Source organism: Carex rostrata, chromosome 6 (genome assembly GCF_964058835.1).
Source record: "Carex rostrata chromosome 6, lpCarRost1.2, whole genome shotgun sequence".
Taxonomy (NCBI): Eukaryota; Viridiplantae; Streptophyta; class Magnoliopsida; order Poales; family Cyperaceae; genus Carex; species Carex rostrata.
This window is the reverse complement of record NC_135923.1, coordinates 6,550,627-6,570,276: the sequence shown is the minus strand read 5'-3', so window position 1 is coordinate 6,570,276 and position 19,650 is coordinate 6,550,627. Positions and strand designations below refer to the sequence as shown.

At 33.0% G+C, this 19,650-nt stretch overlaps 1 protein-coding gene across 1 annotated transcript; it reads left to right on the top strand.

The window, feature by feature from the left end:
• Positions 1-17,897: 17,897 nt before the first annotated feature.
• On the top strand, positions 17,898-18,882 carry LOC144555902 (calmodulin-binding protein 25-like). The gene has a single exon (XM_078304339.1). It carries the CDS (start codon positions 18,052-18,054, stop codon positions 18,640-18,642), a length of 591 nt encoding a protein of 196 aa, XP_078160465.1. The 5' UTR covers positions 17,898-18,051; the 3' UTR covers positions 18,643-18,882.
• The last annotated feature ends 768 nt before the right edge of the window (positions 18,883-19,650 follow it).

The following is a 19,650-nucleotide window of genomic DNA, read 5'->3' as shown; positions in this document are numbered from 1 at the left end:
AAGTGAATTCGTTTCTTCCCACGTAAACAATAACATTCACTCTTCTGCCAAAGGGACATTATTCTTTCTCCTTTTTTTTATTCTTTCTCTTTTTTTATCCATTGGAGTTGTCCAAGAGAGCTACATTCCAAAATAGATTAATATTTTTCAAATAAAAAACAGAAGAGTATAAAGTTGAAAGCAGTACAGACATTTTTTTTAAGATTTATATGTCAAGACCTGCAGGATCACGGGTGTACGACTTTTACTTATAAATCCATAATTTTCAAACTCTGTACAGTTTCCGAATATCTCATTTTTATGAATAATTTATTCGAAACCAAATAAAAATCTTGACTAAGAATTAATTGCTGGTTAGGTTTGCTAATTTTAAAGTTATCAAAGTTGCAAAATTTGGTAATGGCGTATTTTTTTTTTTATATGTGAAGGTTTGAACGTGTTATTTCGATCTTTCTAATATGCGTTTGATTATTGTTTTCTGTCTGAATAGCGCTATTTTACCATATCAACGCCTCTCAGAGAATTCATTATTTCATTTTTGAACGGAGGGGTAGTATGATGGACACTGGATTAAATTAGAAACAATATCCGATCAGAACCGTCCAACATGCATCAAGTGTTCTGTTCACTCGATTCATACAAATTTTAAAGTTGTTTGTACAAAAATTAGTCTTTGATCTAGTGTTAAAGTCTGATGTAAGAAGTCATAAGTTTGAAATCTAGCCCGATATTTTTATTTTTACCCAATTAAAAAAATTATTTAATAATAATAACCATGATCCAAGAACATTATTAAAACTACCCAACCCGTGGAATTTTTCCATGGTTCCAACCCTTTTTTTTTTTTTTTTTTACAAAACAGAATTTTTTATTATTTTTTTTTTTGAATTGAAATATTAGAAATGTTGAATATATTTCTTTAAAATAGATGAAATATAATATAATTTAATTTATTAGAAAGACTGTAACAAATAACTCGGATCAATATTTTTCAGACCGGATTTTTCACAGCTGTAAGAAAAATTAATATATTTCTTTATGTGTTATTGGAAAAAAAATAAAAATACTTAGATTCTGAGTTATTGATCCCGATTCAAAAATCACTTCTAGGAAATCCAGAAAATATTGTGATCTTTCTAATACATTTAATTTATAAAAAGTTGTATCTATTTTTGAAAAAAATACAACTTTAATTTATTTAATATTTGTTTTTCAAAAATAATTCTCAAAATAGATATAACTTTTTATAAATTAAATGTATTAGAAAGATCACAATATTTTCTGGATTACCTAGAAGTGACTTTTGAATCGGGATCAATAACTCAGAATCTAAGTATTTTTATTTTTTTCCAATAACACATAAAGAAATATATTAATTTTTCTTACAGCTGTGAAAAATCCGGCCTGAAAAATATTGATTTGAGTTATTTGTTACAGTCTTTCTAATAAATTAAATTATATTGTATTTCATCTATTTTTAAAGAAATATATTCAATATTTCTAATATTTCAATTCAAAAAAAAATCTGTTTTGTAAAAAAAAAAAAAAAGGGTTGGAACCGTGGAAAAATTCCACGGGTTGGGTAGTTTTAATAATGTTCTTGGATCATGGTTATTATTATTAAATTATTTTTTTAATTGGGTAAAAATAAAAATGTCGGAAATCTAGCTAAAGAGAATTTTGTTGTTGTACTAACATACTATTAAATAGTTGGATGACTTAATATATATTTTTTTATCCACATTTTCATATTCATATCCATAAATTAATTTTTTTTTAACATGTAGAAAAAAATGATGTTTTTACTTAAAATAAGTTTGAAATCAAGATAAATAAGAGAATTTTTTGTTGTAATAACTAATAACATGATATTAAATAATTAGATAGTTTGATCTCCAACCTCTACTAAAAATACCATATCAAATTATGTTTATATGACTGTCCCAATTTCTTTTGAACTGGATCAAAATCATCTTTCTTTCTTTAATTAATAGGAAGTTATAAGTTCGAAAACTGGATAAAAAAATATATATTTTATTGTAATAACATGAATAATTTGATAACTTGACCTTCAAACCCTACTAAAAACATCGGATCAAATTATATCTATCCAACGGCCCCAATTTCTTTTGAACTGGGTCAAAAGCATCTTTCTTTCTTTAATTTTTTTGCCCTTTATCATCCGAGCTCGAAGTTTTGATTCAAGGTTGTATAAGGACTCCCAGCAACTCATATGAGTTTCTAAATAACTGTTAATCATTTTTTAGAAATTATGATCTCTAAAGGTTTTAACTCTCACATTTTTAAAATTAAATTTAGAGTTTCTATTAAGCCACGTCAGCAATAAATTAAAAAGGAGAAGTAATTTGATGTCACACCCCGGAACAGGGGGTCGCGCAGTTTTGTTTTAAAATGTGGTTTTGTTCATGTAGATTTATATATATATTGTAACACCGTGAAAAAAAAAAAAAAAAAAAATTCCTAAAACGTTATGTAACGTTTTCCACTGTAAAACTTGATAAAAATGGCAATTTTATGAAGGCTGGATTCAATTAAACCGTTATAACGTTTTCAGAAAACGTTATAACGTTTTATAGACTAAATTAAGGGCGTTTCTCACCAACTGAATCGTTATAACGATTTACCAAAACGTTATAACGTTTTATACATTAAATTATGCATTTTATACACTATTTCCTGCGTTTTTCACTAGCTGAATCGTTATAACGATTTACCAAAACGTTATAACGTTTTATCCGACAAAGTGAGGGTTTATTTTGCAAAAATACCACTTACAAGTGGGGCCCCTTGTCATTCTTTTCTTCCCCTCCTTTCCTTTCCTTTCCTTTCCTGCGCCATCCCTCCCTTCCTCTTTTTCTCTTTGGCCGCCCCAACAGAGAGACACGAGAGAGAGATAGAGAGTGAGAGAGAGAGTTTGATTTCCCGCGGAATTGACCGAAACTTGAGAAAATCGTAGAGGAGCTCAAATCTCGCCCCTTCCTCCACTTGGTTTGGTAATCCCTCTTCTCGTTTGCTCTATTTTCTCGTCCCTTGATTTTTAGGGTTTCGGTGAAACCCGACCAAATTGAACCAAACTCGAGAATCAATGTCTTTGTTGCTTCTTGAGCGTTATTTGATTGATTTCATGTCTCAATTCCAACTAAAACCCGAATGGTGAGATTATCCCAAATTGATTAGGGTTTTGAACCAACTTTCGAATGAATTGAATTGTAAATGACCGTGATTACGAGTTTGAGTGAATTGAGACTTCCTTATTGCTATCTATTTGATATAAACCCCAATTGAGAAGAAATGTGACTTAAACCCTAAAAAAAAAGGGTGAATTGCAAGGGTAAGATGGTAAAACGTCCGAATTTGTTGAATTGACCGTTTACGAGTATTAGAATGCGATTGGGTATAGGAATTATGAAATATATTGAAATTGACTTGCTATGCCATGTAATTTAGGCCTAGACCCGATTAACCGAGGATTAGCGGATTAGACGAGGTCGTCGAGTTTAGCGATACCGGATCCTACCCAAGTGCCCTACTTGATCAGGTGCGGGGGTTCACGGGATCTGTTTTGGATTCTATTACTTAGAATTAAATAACGGTACATGTATATATATATATATATATGTGCTTATATATATATACCGATTGAATTGTTAATTGACTTATTGTGCATGACCTCATGTTGGATCTCTATTGTTAGCATTATTTGCAGCATTGCATGAAAATAAGTAATGATATAATTGAATTGATATGATATTGTTGATCTAGCATGTTGGTATTGTTATTCGATTGATTGTTCTATCGTCTTGATAATTGAATGGAACCCCAGTACTGAAATGTGAAGAGGGCAGAGGATAAGTTAATTGTGAATGAAATGAGTGAATTGTAGGGACAATGTCTAGCTAGCTACTAGACTTTGTCTCAGGGCCCATATGCGCATACGGTGAATAACCCTAATTGTGGAGGGTATCGGTAACCAAGGAGAAAGGCAGAGCTAGGTTAACTGATACCAAAAAGGTAGAGTATAGCAGGAGGATTGAAACTGTGGATAATTGATTGTTATTGGTCTCTCTTTGGAAGAGTGAAAACCCGTTGCATGATCGGGAGATATGCAATCCTAAATTGGAAATTGACGAATTGATATGGATGTTTGACTATAAACCAGACCAGAGAAATGTTAAGCCAAATGAGATGGATAGTCGATATCTATCAATTGTAACCGGACTTAGCAATTGTATCTGTTATACCAAACCATTCTATGAATTCTTCGATTTCATTTGATTGTGATGTGAGTTGGATTTCAATTGCTTCTATATATGTTGCATATGCATTTCTTTTATCGAATTGTTGAATTGAAACTCGTTGCGGGTTTATTTAGTTCCGGTAATGGATTTCTTACAAATCCAGTAGCCCTGACTAAATTCCGCACTGAGAAAACGGTTGACAAGTTTTCTCACCCCCTATCCCCTCGGGGAACTTTATTCTTTTGTATGTGTTTGCAGGTAAACGCGAATAGAAGGGATTCGAGTGCTCGACCAGTGAGGTTTAAGCCGCATAGCGATAGGGTATGCCTCACATTGAGTCCATTTTGATGTCGATAGGGTTTTGGTATGGTATTTGTGTATAACCATGTTATCGGACCGTGTCGAGTGGTTTTGTAAACCTAATTGTATATTAAACGTTTACTGTGATTTAATATGAATTTTTTTTATGTTTTAAACTGTGTATAAAATGTTAATGGGAATGGTTTATATTGATTTGGAAATATGGGGATCGATCGAGTTGAAATCGGGGAAGAGAAATGGTATAAAATGGGAATTGATTTGGGATTGTTTAATCTTTCGATTATATAGTTATTGCACGAATTTATACATATACTATTGAGTATAGTTTGATAATCTATAAATGTATTTGTATAAACATGATTTTAAATCGGATTAAATGATAAGTGGTGATGTTGTAAACCGATATTATGTTAGGTTTACACCGTAATTGCCTTGTGAATGTATAGTCATCTATATATTCACGGCGTAACTGCACGACCCCTAGTTCCGGGGTGTGACATATATAAATAAATTGTTATGTTTATGTGTGTGGGGTGGCAGCCCCCTGCGAGCGTTGTCTGAGGTTACGAAGCACCGCTCAATAGAGCCCGGAAAATTTTATTTTGGAGAAGTCAAATTGCATGAAAATCCTTTAACCGACGGTCCAGATTAGTCAAATTATCATATGATTTGATTTAAAATAAGTTTGGTTCAAATCCGATTTAATTTGGCTAAGTTATACTCAAAACAGCATTTTTCAGAATCCCCATTGCGGCCCGCAACACTTCCCAAAATTTCCAGCCTTTGAAATTTGCCTCTGTCTCCATTCATTGCGGCCCGTAATGAATTTATTGCGGCCCGTAATGAATTTATTGCGGCCCGCAACAAATTCCAAAATTCCCAGCCTCTGTAAAGCGCTTCTGCCTCCATTCATTGCGGCCCGCAATGACCTGGTTGGCTTTTTAGGCTGCAAATTTTTCTCTGTCTACTCTCATTGCGGCCCGCAATAGGGTTATTGCGGCCCGCAATAAGGGTACTGTTTTTCATTCCTTTGCCCATTTTTGTGAAATTTCACCCCGTTTTCAAACCCGATCAAATCCCCGTATAATTAAACAATTATTCCCCATTCACTAGCAATTTTAATGACATTTAATATGCAATTTCAACATTTAAGTCATAACAATAAGTTAAAACATACCGTTAGGGTTTTATAACATAATACGGTTCGATATTAACCTATACATCAAAATAACCGACTACGGGTTCAACTACACATTTAAAATGGACATAAAGGGTTTGGCATAACCTATTAGCTCGGCCTAAACTCACGCGTCGAGCCCGAGTCCCACTTCACTCGCGTTTACCTGCACATATCAGTTCAAAGGGAAAAATTCCCCGAGGGGAGGGGGTGAGAAAACCTGTCATCCGTTTTCTCAGTGCGGAATTTAAAGGGCTACTGGATTTGTGAGAAATCCATCACCAGAACTAAATACACTAGCAATAGGGCATCTATTTATTTATTCACCAATAATAATAAATGCACATGTACCGGGAATAGATTCAAACAGATTTCAATTCACATAAAATCAACATCAATCAACGAATTTCCAGAAAGATTTGGTTTCACAGATATAATATATATAAGTCCGATTATGAGGTACAGATATCAACTATCGGTCACCTCCGGCTTAACAGTTCTATTTTCTGGTTTCAAGTCATACAATCTCATCAATTCATCACTTAAAATATACACGGGCATATTCCGCGAATATGCAACAGAATATCACTTTTCTCAAAAAGAAATCACTGACACTTTCACTGAATCACTGAACCACTGAACCACAGTTCTACCTAAAATTACACTGCACTTCCCTTACCCAACCGGTACTGGGTTCACTAGGGCCATTCTCCAGATGCGCATAAGGGTCCTGGATGAAAGTCTAGTAGCTAGCTAGACTTTCCACTATGATACACTGTTCACTTCACACAATCAATCCAAGTCATACTGTGGTTCCACTCACTTATTCAAAACGACAGATCACAATCGATAAACCGTACCAACATGAGAATCATAACAGTTATACAATTCAATTTCACTAATATCACAATTAATGCAATGCGGCAACAAATGCTTTCAATCAGAGATTCAACATGCTATGCACAGTTTATTTAAATCAAGCAATCAACATAAATATAATAATATGCACCGTTATTTATTTCTACGAATAAACCCCAAAACAGATCCCGTGAACCCCCGCACCTGGTTATGTAGGGCACGTAGAGGGTCCGCGATCTCGCGACTCGGTAAGCTCGTCAATCCCGCTAGCCGTGCTCGTTAGGATCTATCCATAGGTCAATTTATTAAATTCTGGCACTTTTACAATTTAAACCCTAATCAATTCTTGGGAAAATCCGTAAATTGGAAATTTGGTTGCACTTTGGAACACGGAATCAATCAATTTACACTATAGAAACAACAAAGGCACGAAATAATCAGTTTGGTACGATTCTACGGGTTTTCACCGAAACCCTAAAAACACGGAATCGAGAAATTTGGGAAAATCCGTAAATTGGAAATTTAGTGGCACTTTGGAACACGGAATCAGTCAATTTACACTATAGAAACAACAAAGGCACGGAATAATAAGTTTGGTACGATTCTACGGGTTTTCACCGAAACCCTAAAAACAAGGAATCACGAAATGAGAGAGAAATAGAAAGGGAAATTACCGATGGAACGGATGGATGTACGAGATTTGAGCTCCTCTTCCTAAATCTCCGTTTTCGTGAAATACGGTCACCGGGGGGTTTAGATCTCTCTCTCACTCTCTCGTTCTCTGTCTCTCTTGGCGGAATCAAAGGAAAAGGGAGGGGGCGCAGGAAAAGAAAGGAAGGAGGGGAGAGGAAAGAATGACAAGGGGCCCCACTTGTAAGTGGTATTTTTGCAAAATAAACCCTCCACTTATTCGATATTGATTAAATGATTTATATAACACCTATTGCTCCTCTTCCTTAACACAATAAATCGTATAATTATTGTTCACCATCCACGTCACTAATTTCGTATATACGTATATATATATATATATATATATATATATAATTCGATTTAACCACTTATTATTTTAATTAAATCTGAATTTTAAAAGTTCACAGTGTTACATTTGAGCTAATCATTTGACTGTGGTGGAATTTATAAACAATTTATTAATAATAAATTTTGCTGCATAGTTTCTAAATAAGAAACTCTCACACATTTCTAAAATTGAATTAGAAATTGTCACGTTATATTATAAACTTTAACAGTTTCAGAAATGTAGATGTTTAAGTGTAACAAACGCAACAGTCCACTAAAATTTAATAAGCTATATGTATAATTCTGATTGCGATCGGGAAGACAGAAGTATATTTTTTTTTAGAAGAAAATAAACAGAGAAAGGAACCAACCACCGTAAACAATGGAACAGTTGAATCAAGCATCAAAACCACTTGCTTAATTCCACTATCTGCTCTTTTGAATCATTCATTGACAAGTATACTTTTATATGTTGAACGAGTCAGAACAAGGAGAAATTTTATTTATAGAGCTTGCATAAAAGTAATACAAACTATTAGATAGATTGTATCAATATTTCGATTAACGGAAAATATTTTTCTGTTCTTTTAGGCAATATAAAGGAACGGGAAAAAAATAGTTTCTTCAAGGGTATGCTGGGCTGCAAACCAATCGAACCAAATCGAACTTAATCCAGTTCGAGTTCAAATTCGAATCAATTTTGAACCTAAGTGGTTCAAAATTGAAGCAAGGTTTCAAACTGAAAAGAAGAGTTCGAGTTTGATCCGTTGCGATTCGAATCAATTTCGAACCGAACTAGTTCGAAATTGAAGCATAGTTTATAACTAAAAAGAAGAGTTTCAAATTGAGCCATACTCAGTCCGAGTTCGATTCGAACCAATTTCGAACCGAACTGGGTTTGATTCGTTTCAGAACTGAATTGGTTTGATTCGTTTTGAACCGATCTTTTTTTTTTCAAATCAAACTCAATCAAATCACAAACTACGAGTTTTTTTTACACCCCTAGGTATGTAACATCCATGACCATTTTTTGCGGTATGGTCTATAAAGAATGTGAAAAATAAATATTCTACGGTATCAAAATATGAATGCATTCTATCTAATATTTCATATAAATTTATATAATTTCTAGAAATAAAAAATTCCGTGGAACAAGACCAAGTATTATATGAAAGCAACCGAGTTCAAGTGGGTTTTGAGTGAAGTCTACGTTGTTCTTAATTTGTTATGATAATTTGGTAATTAATTATTCCTTAAAAAATCCATGAGTGGCAGCACTCAAGTGTATGGGTACCCAAAGTCTAAGAACTTTACAACAACACAAACTTTTAGAATGATTAATGCTACATGAGAGATGCCTTCCCTTTATTTTAATCTTTGTTTACCATTGTTGACTGCCAGGTCAAACTATTGGAGCAGTTGGGGTTGTACTACTTTTATTTTTTGATGAAATATGAGAGCATGATTTCAACTTATATTAAAAAACTTGAGCAATTAATTATCAGTTCTATGGGACCATGATGATTAATTAGGGGTGAAAATAGTATGGATAATATTTAATTTGTATTTAATGCGTATTTGAAAACTTAGATGTGAATAATCGATATCTAAATATCCGCGTGGATAAGGATACTGATATGGTTTACGTTTTAATTATCTGAATCTGAATAGTAGATATATACCATATATTTTAATATATATTATGAAAAATTTATGTCACTCAACATTATAATTAGATAGATATTTTAAACTTTAATATTTTTAATATAGTTTTTATATTATTTTAATTAATATCTGATATGATCTGAATCCGTATCTATATCCGTCTGATATCCACTGTGAATTTGTATCTAGAAAATGAAAAAAAAAATATGAATATGGTTTTACTTTATCACTATCTACTCCGTTTTCGGAAGCGTATCCTCTGCGGAGCTTTTAATCTGGTCCGTTCGTTTCAGATCGGACGGACCAGATCAGATCTTGCCCAAATTGAAAAAAAAAATATATATTCTCAAAATTTGCAAGATCTGATCTGACTCGTTCGATTCAAAACAAACATACTAAATTAAAAGCTCTGCAGCGATTGGCTTCGTAGATGATACGCTTTCCTCCGTTTTCACCCATGTGATTAATGCCATAATGAATTTTTTTTTTTTTTTTTTGCGCCAACAGAATCTTTGAAGATCGACCGTGGTTTGTACTTGAATCTGGAAAAACGGGTGCAATGTGCTGTCAGTGTTAATTTTATCCGATAAATAGAATCATGTTATTTTGTCGTAAGGGAGTTAAAGAATTTGTTATAGCGGAGCAAAAGAAAGAGGAGAGTTCAAATGCCTTCATATTTTATATTTTTATTGTACTTTTATTTTTAAAATTTTTAATAACTCAAAATTTAAAATTTAAAATTAAAATTAAATTGTTAGATATGATCTATGTTATTTTTTTATGTACTCATTAAAATTTATCACATTTCAATTTTGTTTAAATGTGAATAAATAAGTTGAAAAAATAACATTTAGAAATTATCCACATTAGTGTGTTTTTTACAAGCTCTTGATGACAACCAAAATAAAATTGAAATGTTATAATTGTTTACACATGCATAGATAAAATGATAATATCCAACGATTTTATTTTGACTTTTAAGTTTTAAATTTTGAGTTATTAATATTTTTAAAAATAGAGGAATGGTGGAGGCATTTGAATCCTCCTCAAAGAAAAATTAGGTACTTTTAAATGGTATTATTGATAGTACCGCGTGTATTATGACCAAATCTCTTCAGTACTAATCGTCCGATTCGAGTCGCTCAATCCATTCTTGAGAATTCAATTTTTATTATTATTTTTTGGACCAGAAGAAACCTATAATATAGAATTAACGGGTTTTCTATAATTAAAATTTTCTTAAAATGAATGTAAATTTTAATTTTGATAAGAGGTTGAATATATATATATATAGAGAGAGAGGTAGGCTAATAAACAATCGATTGTTTCTAGCCTCCCGTGCAACCAAGTCATTTTTCAATTTTTAAAGTCCAAATGATCGATCCAAACCGTTAGATGTGATCTCCATATTAAAATGTGCTAGGAGACCAAATTTTACATTTTTTGGAATTTTTTTACTATTTATTAAGCCACTTTAAAAATCGCTGATCCAACGGTGGCTTAACCAAACAGTAAAATCAGAAGCTACCGTTGGATCAGTGATTTTCAAAGTGGCTTAATAAATAGTAAAAAAATTCCAAAAAATATAAAATTTTGTCTCCTAGCACATTTTAATATGGAGATCACATCTAACGGTTTGGATCGATCATTTGGACTTTAAAAATTGAAAAACGACTTGGTTGCACGGGAGGCTAGAAACAATCGATTGTTTATTAGCCTACCTATATATATATAGAAATATGCTAGCATGCTATGCATAGCATAGAGCCCCTCCATGCAACGCCTTGGATTTCGACTTTTCAAAATCCTAACGGTCGATTCCATATAGGAATATGCTAGAATGCTATGCATAGCATAGAGCCCCTCCATGCAACGCTTTGGATTTCGACTTTTCAAAATCCTAACAGTCGATCCGAACCATTCATCTTGTTCTCCATATTAATATATGTTTGGGGACCAAATTTTACATTTTTTAAATTTTTTTTACTATTTCTTTAGATTTATTGAAAATCGCTGTTTTCAGCAAATCTGGACCATAAAAAAACAGCGATTTTCAATAAATCTAAAGAAATAGTAAAAAAATTCCAAAAAATGTAAAATTTGGTCTCCAAATACATATTAATATGGAGAACAAGATGAACAGTTCGGATCGGCCATTAGGATTTTGAAAAGTCAAAATCCAAGGCATTGCATGGAGGGGCTCTATGCTATGCATAGCATGCTAGCATATTCCTATATATATATATAGATGAGTAGAACTAGTTCTTAAGCTCACTAAAGTGTTTGGTGAGGTTAACTCCAAAACTCATCAAATTGGTTTTAAATGATGAATCCGAACCGTTGAAATCCGCCTACCTTACGAATGATGCGTCTACATGTGAAAATTTTAAACATTTGAATTAATTTAGTATAAAGTCAAGCGGTCAAAAAATGTTCAAAAAATGAATGCACTAAAATTAATTTATTAACCTTCTAATTTTGATCAATTGACTTTATACTAAATTAGAGTATGGCTAATATAACATCAGTGTCATTTCAGTCTATATAACACCAACTCCAAAACATATTAAATCGAGTTCAAATGGTGAATCCAAACCATTCAAACCAATTTACTTTATGAGTGATGTGTTTACATGCAAACTTTTTATATTTTCTAGTTATTTTAGTATCAAATCAAGCGTAAAAAATATTGAAAAATGAATGTATTAAAATTAACTTAAAAACTCACACATTTGACCGCTTGATTTCATACCAAATAAACTCAAAAACTTATAAATTTTACATGTAAACGCACAACTAATGAAGTAGATCAGTTTGAACGGTTTGGATTCACCATTTGAACTCGATTTGACAGGTTTTGGAGTTGGTGTTATATAGGCTGAAATAACACTGATGTTATATTAGCCATACTCACTAAATTAACTCGAATGTTTAAAATTTTCACATGTAGACGCATCACTCGTAAGGTGGGTTCCAATGGTTCGGATTCGTCATTTGAAACCGATTTGATGGGTTTTGGAGTTAAGCTCACCAAACACTTTAGTGAGGTTAAGAACACCCTAGTTCTACTATATATATATGAGTCTTGCTAGTATAACATCAGTGTCATTTCAGTCTATATAACACCAACTCCAAAACCTATCGAATTGACTTCAGACGGTAAATCCAAACCGTTCAAACCGATTTACTTCAATAGTTGTGCGTTTACATGAAAAATTTATAACTTTTTGAATTTATTTGGTATCAAGTCAAGCGGTCAAATGTGTGAGTTTTTAAGTCAATTCTAATACATTCATTTTTCAATTTTTTTACCGCTTGATTTGATACTAAAATAACTCGAAAATATAAAAAGTTTGCATGTAAATGCATCACTCGTAACGTAAATTAGTTTGAACGGTTTGGATTGGTCGTTTGAAGTCTATTCAATCAATTTTGAAGTTAATATCACGTGACGCCAATGTCATACTAGCCGGACTCTATATATATATATATATATAGAGAGAGAGAGAGAGCGGGGGGGGGGGGGGGGGGGGGGGGGTTTGGCTATTCTACTTCCATAAGCATATGTGGGTATATGCTTATAACTCGTTTTTGCGTTTACAATGTCCAAATGGTCATCTGAAGTGCTCAACATGTTATACATATTAATATGTGGTTGGAGACCAAATTTTATATTTTTTTGAAATTGTTTTTACTATTTTTTCAGAATTTTTCAAAAAAGTCATAAAAAATATTTTAAAAAAAATATGAAAACCCTGTTTTGAAAAATTCTGAGAAAGTAGTAAAAAAATTCAAAAAAATGTAAAATTTGGTCTCCAAGGCTCCAAGCACATATTAATATGGAGAACATGTTGAGCGCTTCAGATCATCCATTTGGATATTGGAAACACAAAAACGAATTATAAGCATATGCCCACATATGCTTATGGAAGTAGAATAGTCAACCTCTATATGTGTGTGTGTGTAGAGAGAGAGAGAGAGTTGAGCTACGGTGCTTAATAAAGTAAAGCGAGTGTTTTACTTTACATTTATATTTTGCGATTTCATAGTTCGAAACGTTGATCCGAACCGTTCAAGTTGATCTCCATATATATTATTTTGCAATCTGATCACATGTCTTACACAGATTTTTTTTTTTTTTTTTTTTTTTGTAAATTGTGACCATATGTCACCTCCTCACCTACTTAAGTTTATAATTGAAAACTATTACAAAGTATATGGATAGATCAGTTTAATAACAAAATAAAAAACAATAAACAAAAGTAACGAAACCCCCCGAAACCAGCTGATTTCCTCTAAATCCTACTAAGTCTACGAATTATTACAAACCAGTGCTGTAAAAATTGCCATTTAGACCGATTAATCAATCAATTAGCTATTGATGGTGACTAAATCGTTATAAAAATTTTCAACTAATTGATCAATTATTTCTGATTATAACTGACTATTTTCAATTATTTTTAATTAATTATTTAACGGTACCCTATCTATCCGACGAGCACATACCATTATTTACAACACTATTAGAAACTGATGAGAAATCAACACGGCATATAAACACCAAAACCCCTTAAAGAACCTGTTGAGTAATTAAGATTATATAATATATATAGTTCTTATATAAACACTAATGTGACTATAACATTGTTAAAAAAAGAAAATAAATATAACTCGTACACTCAGAGGTGATATACTAATAGCACATGGGGTCAATTAATTTCTATGTTATATATTTTTTTTTTCAATTTTTGTGTGTTTACATATAGTTTTCTATAGAATTTAAAAGAAAATGCTATAATGACTATAAATTGATTTTCATTCGTAGTAAAAAAATAAATAAATAATTTACTTATATTTACGTTTGATCCTCATAAATTGATCTTGCTCTACTCCTGCTTACACTATCTTCGTATCAGCACTGTTTGCTCGTCGGACTAACATGGTACAACCAATTGCAATCAATCGAAAATAATCAGCCATAATAAAAAAGAATCGGCCAATTAGTCGAAAAAATCCATAATAATTTGATCGCCGTTAACAACTAATGTGTCGATTAATTGATATAAACAGCCGTTTTTTACAACGCTTCATATCAGTCCCCATCTCCTCCTTTAACAGTAAACTAAGCGGAATTACTATTCGTTATCAACGCACTGTGTGATGTAAATAAAAAAAAAGGGGGGGGGGGGGTAAGGAAACAGAACAGAGACAAAGAACTATAATAATGTCTATCTGTTGCGTTCATGCTACAGAGAAATTCACTTTAAAGTTTTAAAGCAAACTAACGAAAAGGAAAACTGACGTAGACTAGACTGTAACGATATTTACCGTTTTATTACTGTAAAAAGAAAATATCAGCTTGTAAGTTGTAACAACGTTTTGAATGATAATTGGTGGATGATTTGATAAGTACGCCAGCACTGACATAAGAAAAAACACATGAGGTGTAAACAACGTCACAAAACCTTCCAAACAAATTCTTATTTTTCAAGACAAATCGAACAAATTCATTAAATGGTTAGAGCCAAATCCACAAGCACATCACCCCTCTTTTTGCTTCCAATTTGCGGGACAAAGCAAACCTACAAGTCTATCAAATGGCCTTGATAGACCTTAGCCTAATGAATCACTTTCATAGAGCAGTTCTTTACCCAGAGAATAAAGAGACATGTATGTAGCGTGACACTAGGAATACCTGGCTGATTGGCTCACTTTGGATTTATGCTCTCAGTGACTCGTTACACAGTGCCATACAGATTGGTCGCCTTACAGGGAATCTGGTTTTCTTCTGGAAGGGTTTGAAAGTTGAATTTCTTCTTCTAAGTTTTAACATTCTTCCACGTCACCCGGAGAAGCGTCCCATCAATTTGACATTAATAAACTGATTAATGCTCTATACACTACTTGATATATACTCTAACCTCACTTAAAAAATCGTTCATTCTACTGTAGCATGGTCCATCTTTTTTTCTTTAATTATATATTTAGCAATTAAAATTATTATATTTTAATCGAACCGTTACATATCACTGAATTGTACAAAGCAGTGTTGTAAATAACGTCTGCTTAGGACGATTAATCGGTCGATTAGTTGTTGACGGTGACCAAATCGTTATGAATTTTTTCGACTAATTGACTGATTATTTTTTATTATAGCTGATCATTCCCGATTTATCGTTTGACGGTACCCTGTCCGTCCGACGACTGCATACCGTTATTTACAACACCGGTACAAAGTAGTGTAGTAAAAAACGACGGTTTAGGTCGATTAATCAGTTGATTAGTTATTGGTGGCAATCAAATTGTTACATTTTTTCTGACTAATCGATCGATCATGACTGATTATTTCTAATTATTCTTGATTAATCGTTTGACGATAATCTGTCCGTCTGACGAACGCATATTGTTATTTACAACACTGGTAACACTGGTACAAAGTAGATTGGATAAGTTGACATGTATTATTTATTCATCACTTTTATATATTGATCTCCATCAAATCTGTTAATTACAAAGTAAATCTCACTATATCACAATTTTTATGTCACGGATGTATGTATGTATGCTCAGGTTGAAATTTTAGATTAAGTTAAATATATTTTCAAAATATTCGTCTCAACTTTACAAGTAAAATAACTAAATAAGTACAGGCTTGATTCGTTTTACAACCATGCATACGGCATGACCTTCTTAATTTGTGATACCTTTTATTTTACGTTAAGCCTAACAAAAATAAAAATTATAACCAATGGAGACTATGCCCGCATTGTCTCCAACATTTTTTTTTTCCTTAAGAAAATGTCCGAAGAACAACTCTAATTAAATCAATAACACGTCGAATAAACCGGTTTACAAATCATAATAGCCGCATTCTCATTTTTAATAGGAATATTAAGTCAATTAGAGGAACAAAGTTAGCGTGTGTAGTGTTCACTAAGAGAGTTTGATGAGCGTAACTCTTTTAATTTATTGAATTGACTTTGAATAACTAAATTTAAACCGTTGAAACCAATCCACTTCACAGGTGATTGTGAACACGCAAAATTTTAAAAATTTCAAACTCATTTAGTACAAAGCCAACCGGTCAAAATATGATGAAAAATGAATGCATTAATATAATTTATAGAACTTCGTTCCATTTTTTTACCGCTTGACTTTAGACTGGATAAATTCAAATTCCAATTCAGTAGATTTTAGTGTTATGCTCACCAAACCTTCTTACTATTTTAGTTTGTTTCAGTGGTAGAGCTACATGGAACCAGGTGTTGGCAATTGTCTACTGTATTTTGAAATTGGGTATAAATTTATGTATAATTGGATTATTGCTTACTGATGGAGAAAATTTTGCTTATCTCTAAACACAGGGGCATAGCCAGACCTTTAAATTATGGAGGTCAATCATATAAATTTTTTATGCTATTAATGATGGTCAATATATTTTACCGTATCCATGGTATTTTATTCTAATTTATATAAAAAATCACATATAAACACATATTTTTTGAGAAAAAAAAAACTACCACTGTTTTATTAATTAATTCACAATAGTCCGCTACTTGATAATCGTACCAGTAAATATTTGTTCTACCCTTGAAGAAAATATTGATCGTTTCTGGCTGGGTTCTGTATATGTTACTGTTTTAAACTCATATCGTAGGACTTTATATTTTTTTTATCCAAATTATCAAATTTAAAATAGGACCACACGAAATGATTATTTTGACAATTTTAATAATAATTTTAAAAAATTAAAAAAAAATGAAAAATAAATAAGTATGTTATTTATATAGTATAGCAATGTAGTTTATGAATTGTTTGACAATGTGTTATAGATCATTAATTTTCAACTGTGCGAACGATAAGAAAACACATAATATTCATCATGTTTTATAGATACGATACATGAATAATTAAATTTAAATTTTATTTATTTTTAACTATCGTAGAAATTATCAAACTAAAAAAACATTTAGTAATCCTTTCTCCTAATACAAACACACCAGCTTAACCAGCTAATATTAATTCAGGATATGTTTGATTGAATTGAAAATATGTTATTTTTAAAATTAGATTATTCAGAATAGTGGTGTTTAGTTGAGTTAGAATTAAGAGTACTGAATTCAAACTTTTTATAAATTTAAAATTGACTATTTTTAATAATTTTAAAATTTGACTATTTATTAATAAGACAAACTAATTTAAATCAGAATCGGACAATCTCTATTACGACCACAAAAGCTGACCAGTGGACTCACTGCCACAGTCACACAAACCGCGGCATCCCTCGAATTCGGATCCTCTGCATTAACTCAAAAGGGAATCTTTTGAGTTAATAAATCTTGACCATCCAATATGTTTGATGATTCGTGCAAACTAGATCCGCACTAATATTAAAGGAATCCCTATATCATAAGCAGGGCTCGATTGGCTCCGTTTAAAATCAGACGGTTGAGATTCATTAACTCAAAATATTCCCTTTGAGTTAATGTAGAGGATACGCATTTGGCATGCCTCGTGCAGTGCTCTCTCTCTTTTGTTTCATCACTGTTCGCAACTCTCCCTCTCTGGACTCACCACACTGCCACAGTGTCACAGTGACCACACCTTATTTACTCCCACGCGCTTTCTCGATTTCTATTTAAACAGCTCCTCTCTCCCCTTCTCCTTTCATACCTCACACGGTCACACCTCCCCCTCTTCCTCAAATTCAAACTCTATTATCCACTCTTTTAACTGTTACCACTTAAATCCATGGCGAGCATGGTCTCATGGATCTCTGAGCCGTTGCCGTTAGAGAACGACGCGTTTACCAGAGCTTTCCAGTTCTCCCTCTCCGAGACCTCCTCTTCATCCACTGCCTCCATCGACCAGTTCGGGTTGCCAGCTGATTGGATCGGGTCCGATCTGACCCGCCAGATCGTTTCCGATCTTACAAACACGCAAGCACAGCCCGGCATGACTCGCCGCGTTGCGAAAAGAAAGAGAAAATCACGTGCTTTGAAGAGGAATCTGACGACTTACATCAGCACTGATGCAGCGAATTTCAGGCAGATGGTGCAGCATGTCACTGGTGTCGGGTTTGAGTTCAGCGAATCGGGTTTGAGGGCTGAACCCGATCTGGTTAGACCTGAACCGAAGCGTGCAGGGAGTGCTACTATGCAATCTAGCTGTGTATTGCCTACGCTTGACACGTCAGCATTTTTACTTAACCAAGAGGGGCTAATTGGAGCACTTGAGGGGAGAGAGTCGGTTGGGCTGGTCGCGGGTCCAGGTAGAGACCCGGTTTTTCAAATGGATCCGGTTAATTGCTTCCCTACGCTGGAGTCGTGGAGCGTTGTATGAGAGGAGGTTCAAAAGAAATCCTTTTTGTGTTGTCCTCCCTTTTTATATCTTCTTTTGTATCCTCTTTTTGTTTTAGAAACTCCACGAGGGGGTTGATGGTGGTAATGTCAAATGTACAGCACATGGTGTGGCCATTTGGGGAATGCATGTGGTGTACATCTGTTGAGGAACGAGGATAAAATGTAATTCTTAGACTTATTAGGGACTTTTTTTCAACTCCAACGGAGGTTTGATTAATTAGCTTAATTTGTGTTTAATTTCCTATCTTATCTCTCACTAGCATATTACTAACATTAGTAGTACAAAAATTTATGGGCATTACACTTCATATTTTTCACTTTATCCAGATCTAACTTTTGGAATTTCTTCAAATAGTTATTCTGTCATTTATTAGAAAGAGACTGTTCTTCTGTCCTTTATTTTTCCCAGTTTGCTTTTCTTAAGTTTGGTATATGTGATTGTGGGAAATAAATCAACTGAAATTTCGAGATCGGGTACTCTTCATTATGAAATTCTTGCAATCTGAAATCCAGCCATCGAATTTTTTCGAGAATGCTTCTCGAAACAGCTGATTTTTCCTTGCATGTCTCTCGGAACAGTTCGACGGCTAGATTTGGATTGCAGGGATTTCAGAGTAAACAGTACCGACCTCGAATTTCAGCAGATTCAGATCCGTGATTGTGGGGTAATAATATATTGTTAAAATGTACAAAACATTTCATTCCACCTTCATCATCCCCACACTCAAGGGCGGACCCATGTGGAGCCAAGGGAGGTAGCCGTTCCCTATCTAGATTTTGAGTTTTAGTAGTCATTTATCCTTTCCGATCGACTTTGCTTTCTTTGAAATTTTTTTTGTCCTTCTATGGATGTTTAATTTGTATAATTCATATTAAATTTAAGATTAAAATCAAAATATTTTTTTGAATTATGATTGGTAATTAGAATTATAAATTAGAGCATCCGAAATTACAATTCATAGTATTGAAAAAAAATAAGTCAAATCAT

Excerpts from the sequence above, each read along its gene's own strand:
- LOC144555902 (XM_078304339.1), top strand. The coding sequence starts at position 18,052 with ATGGCGAGCATGGTCTCATGGATCTCTGAGCCGTTGCCGTTAGAGAAC.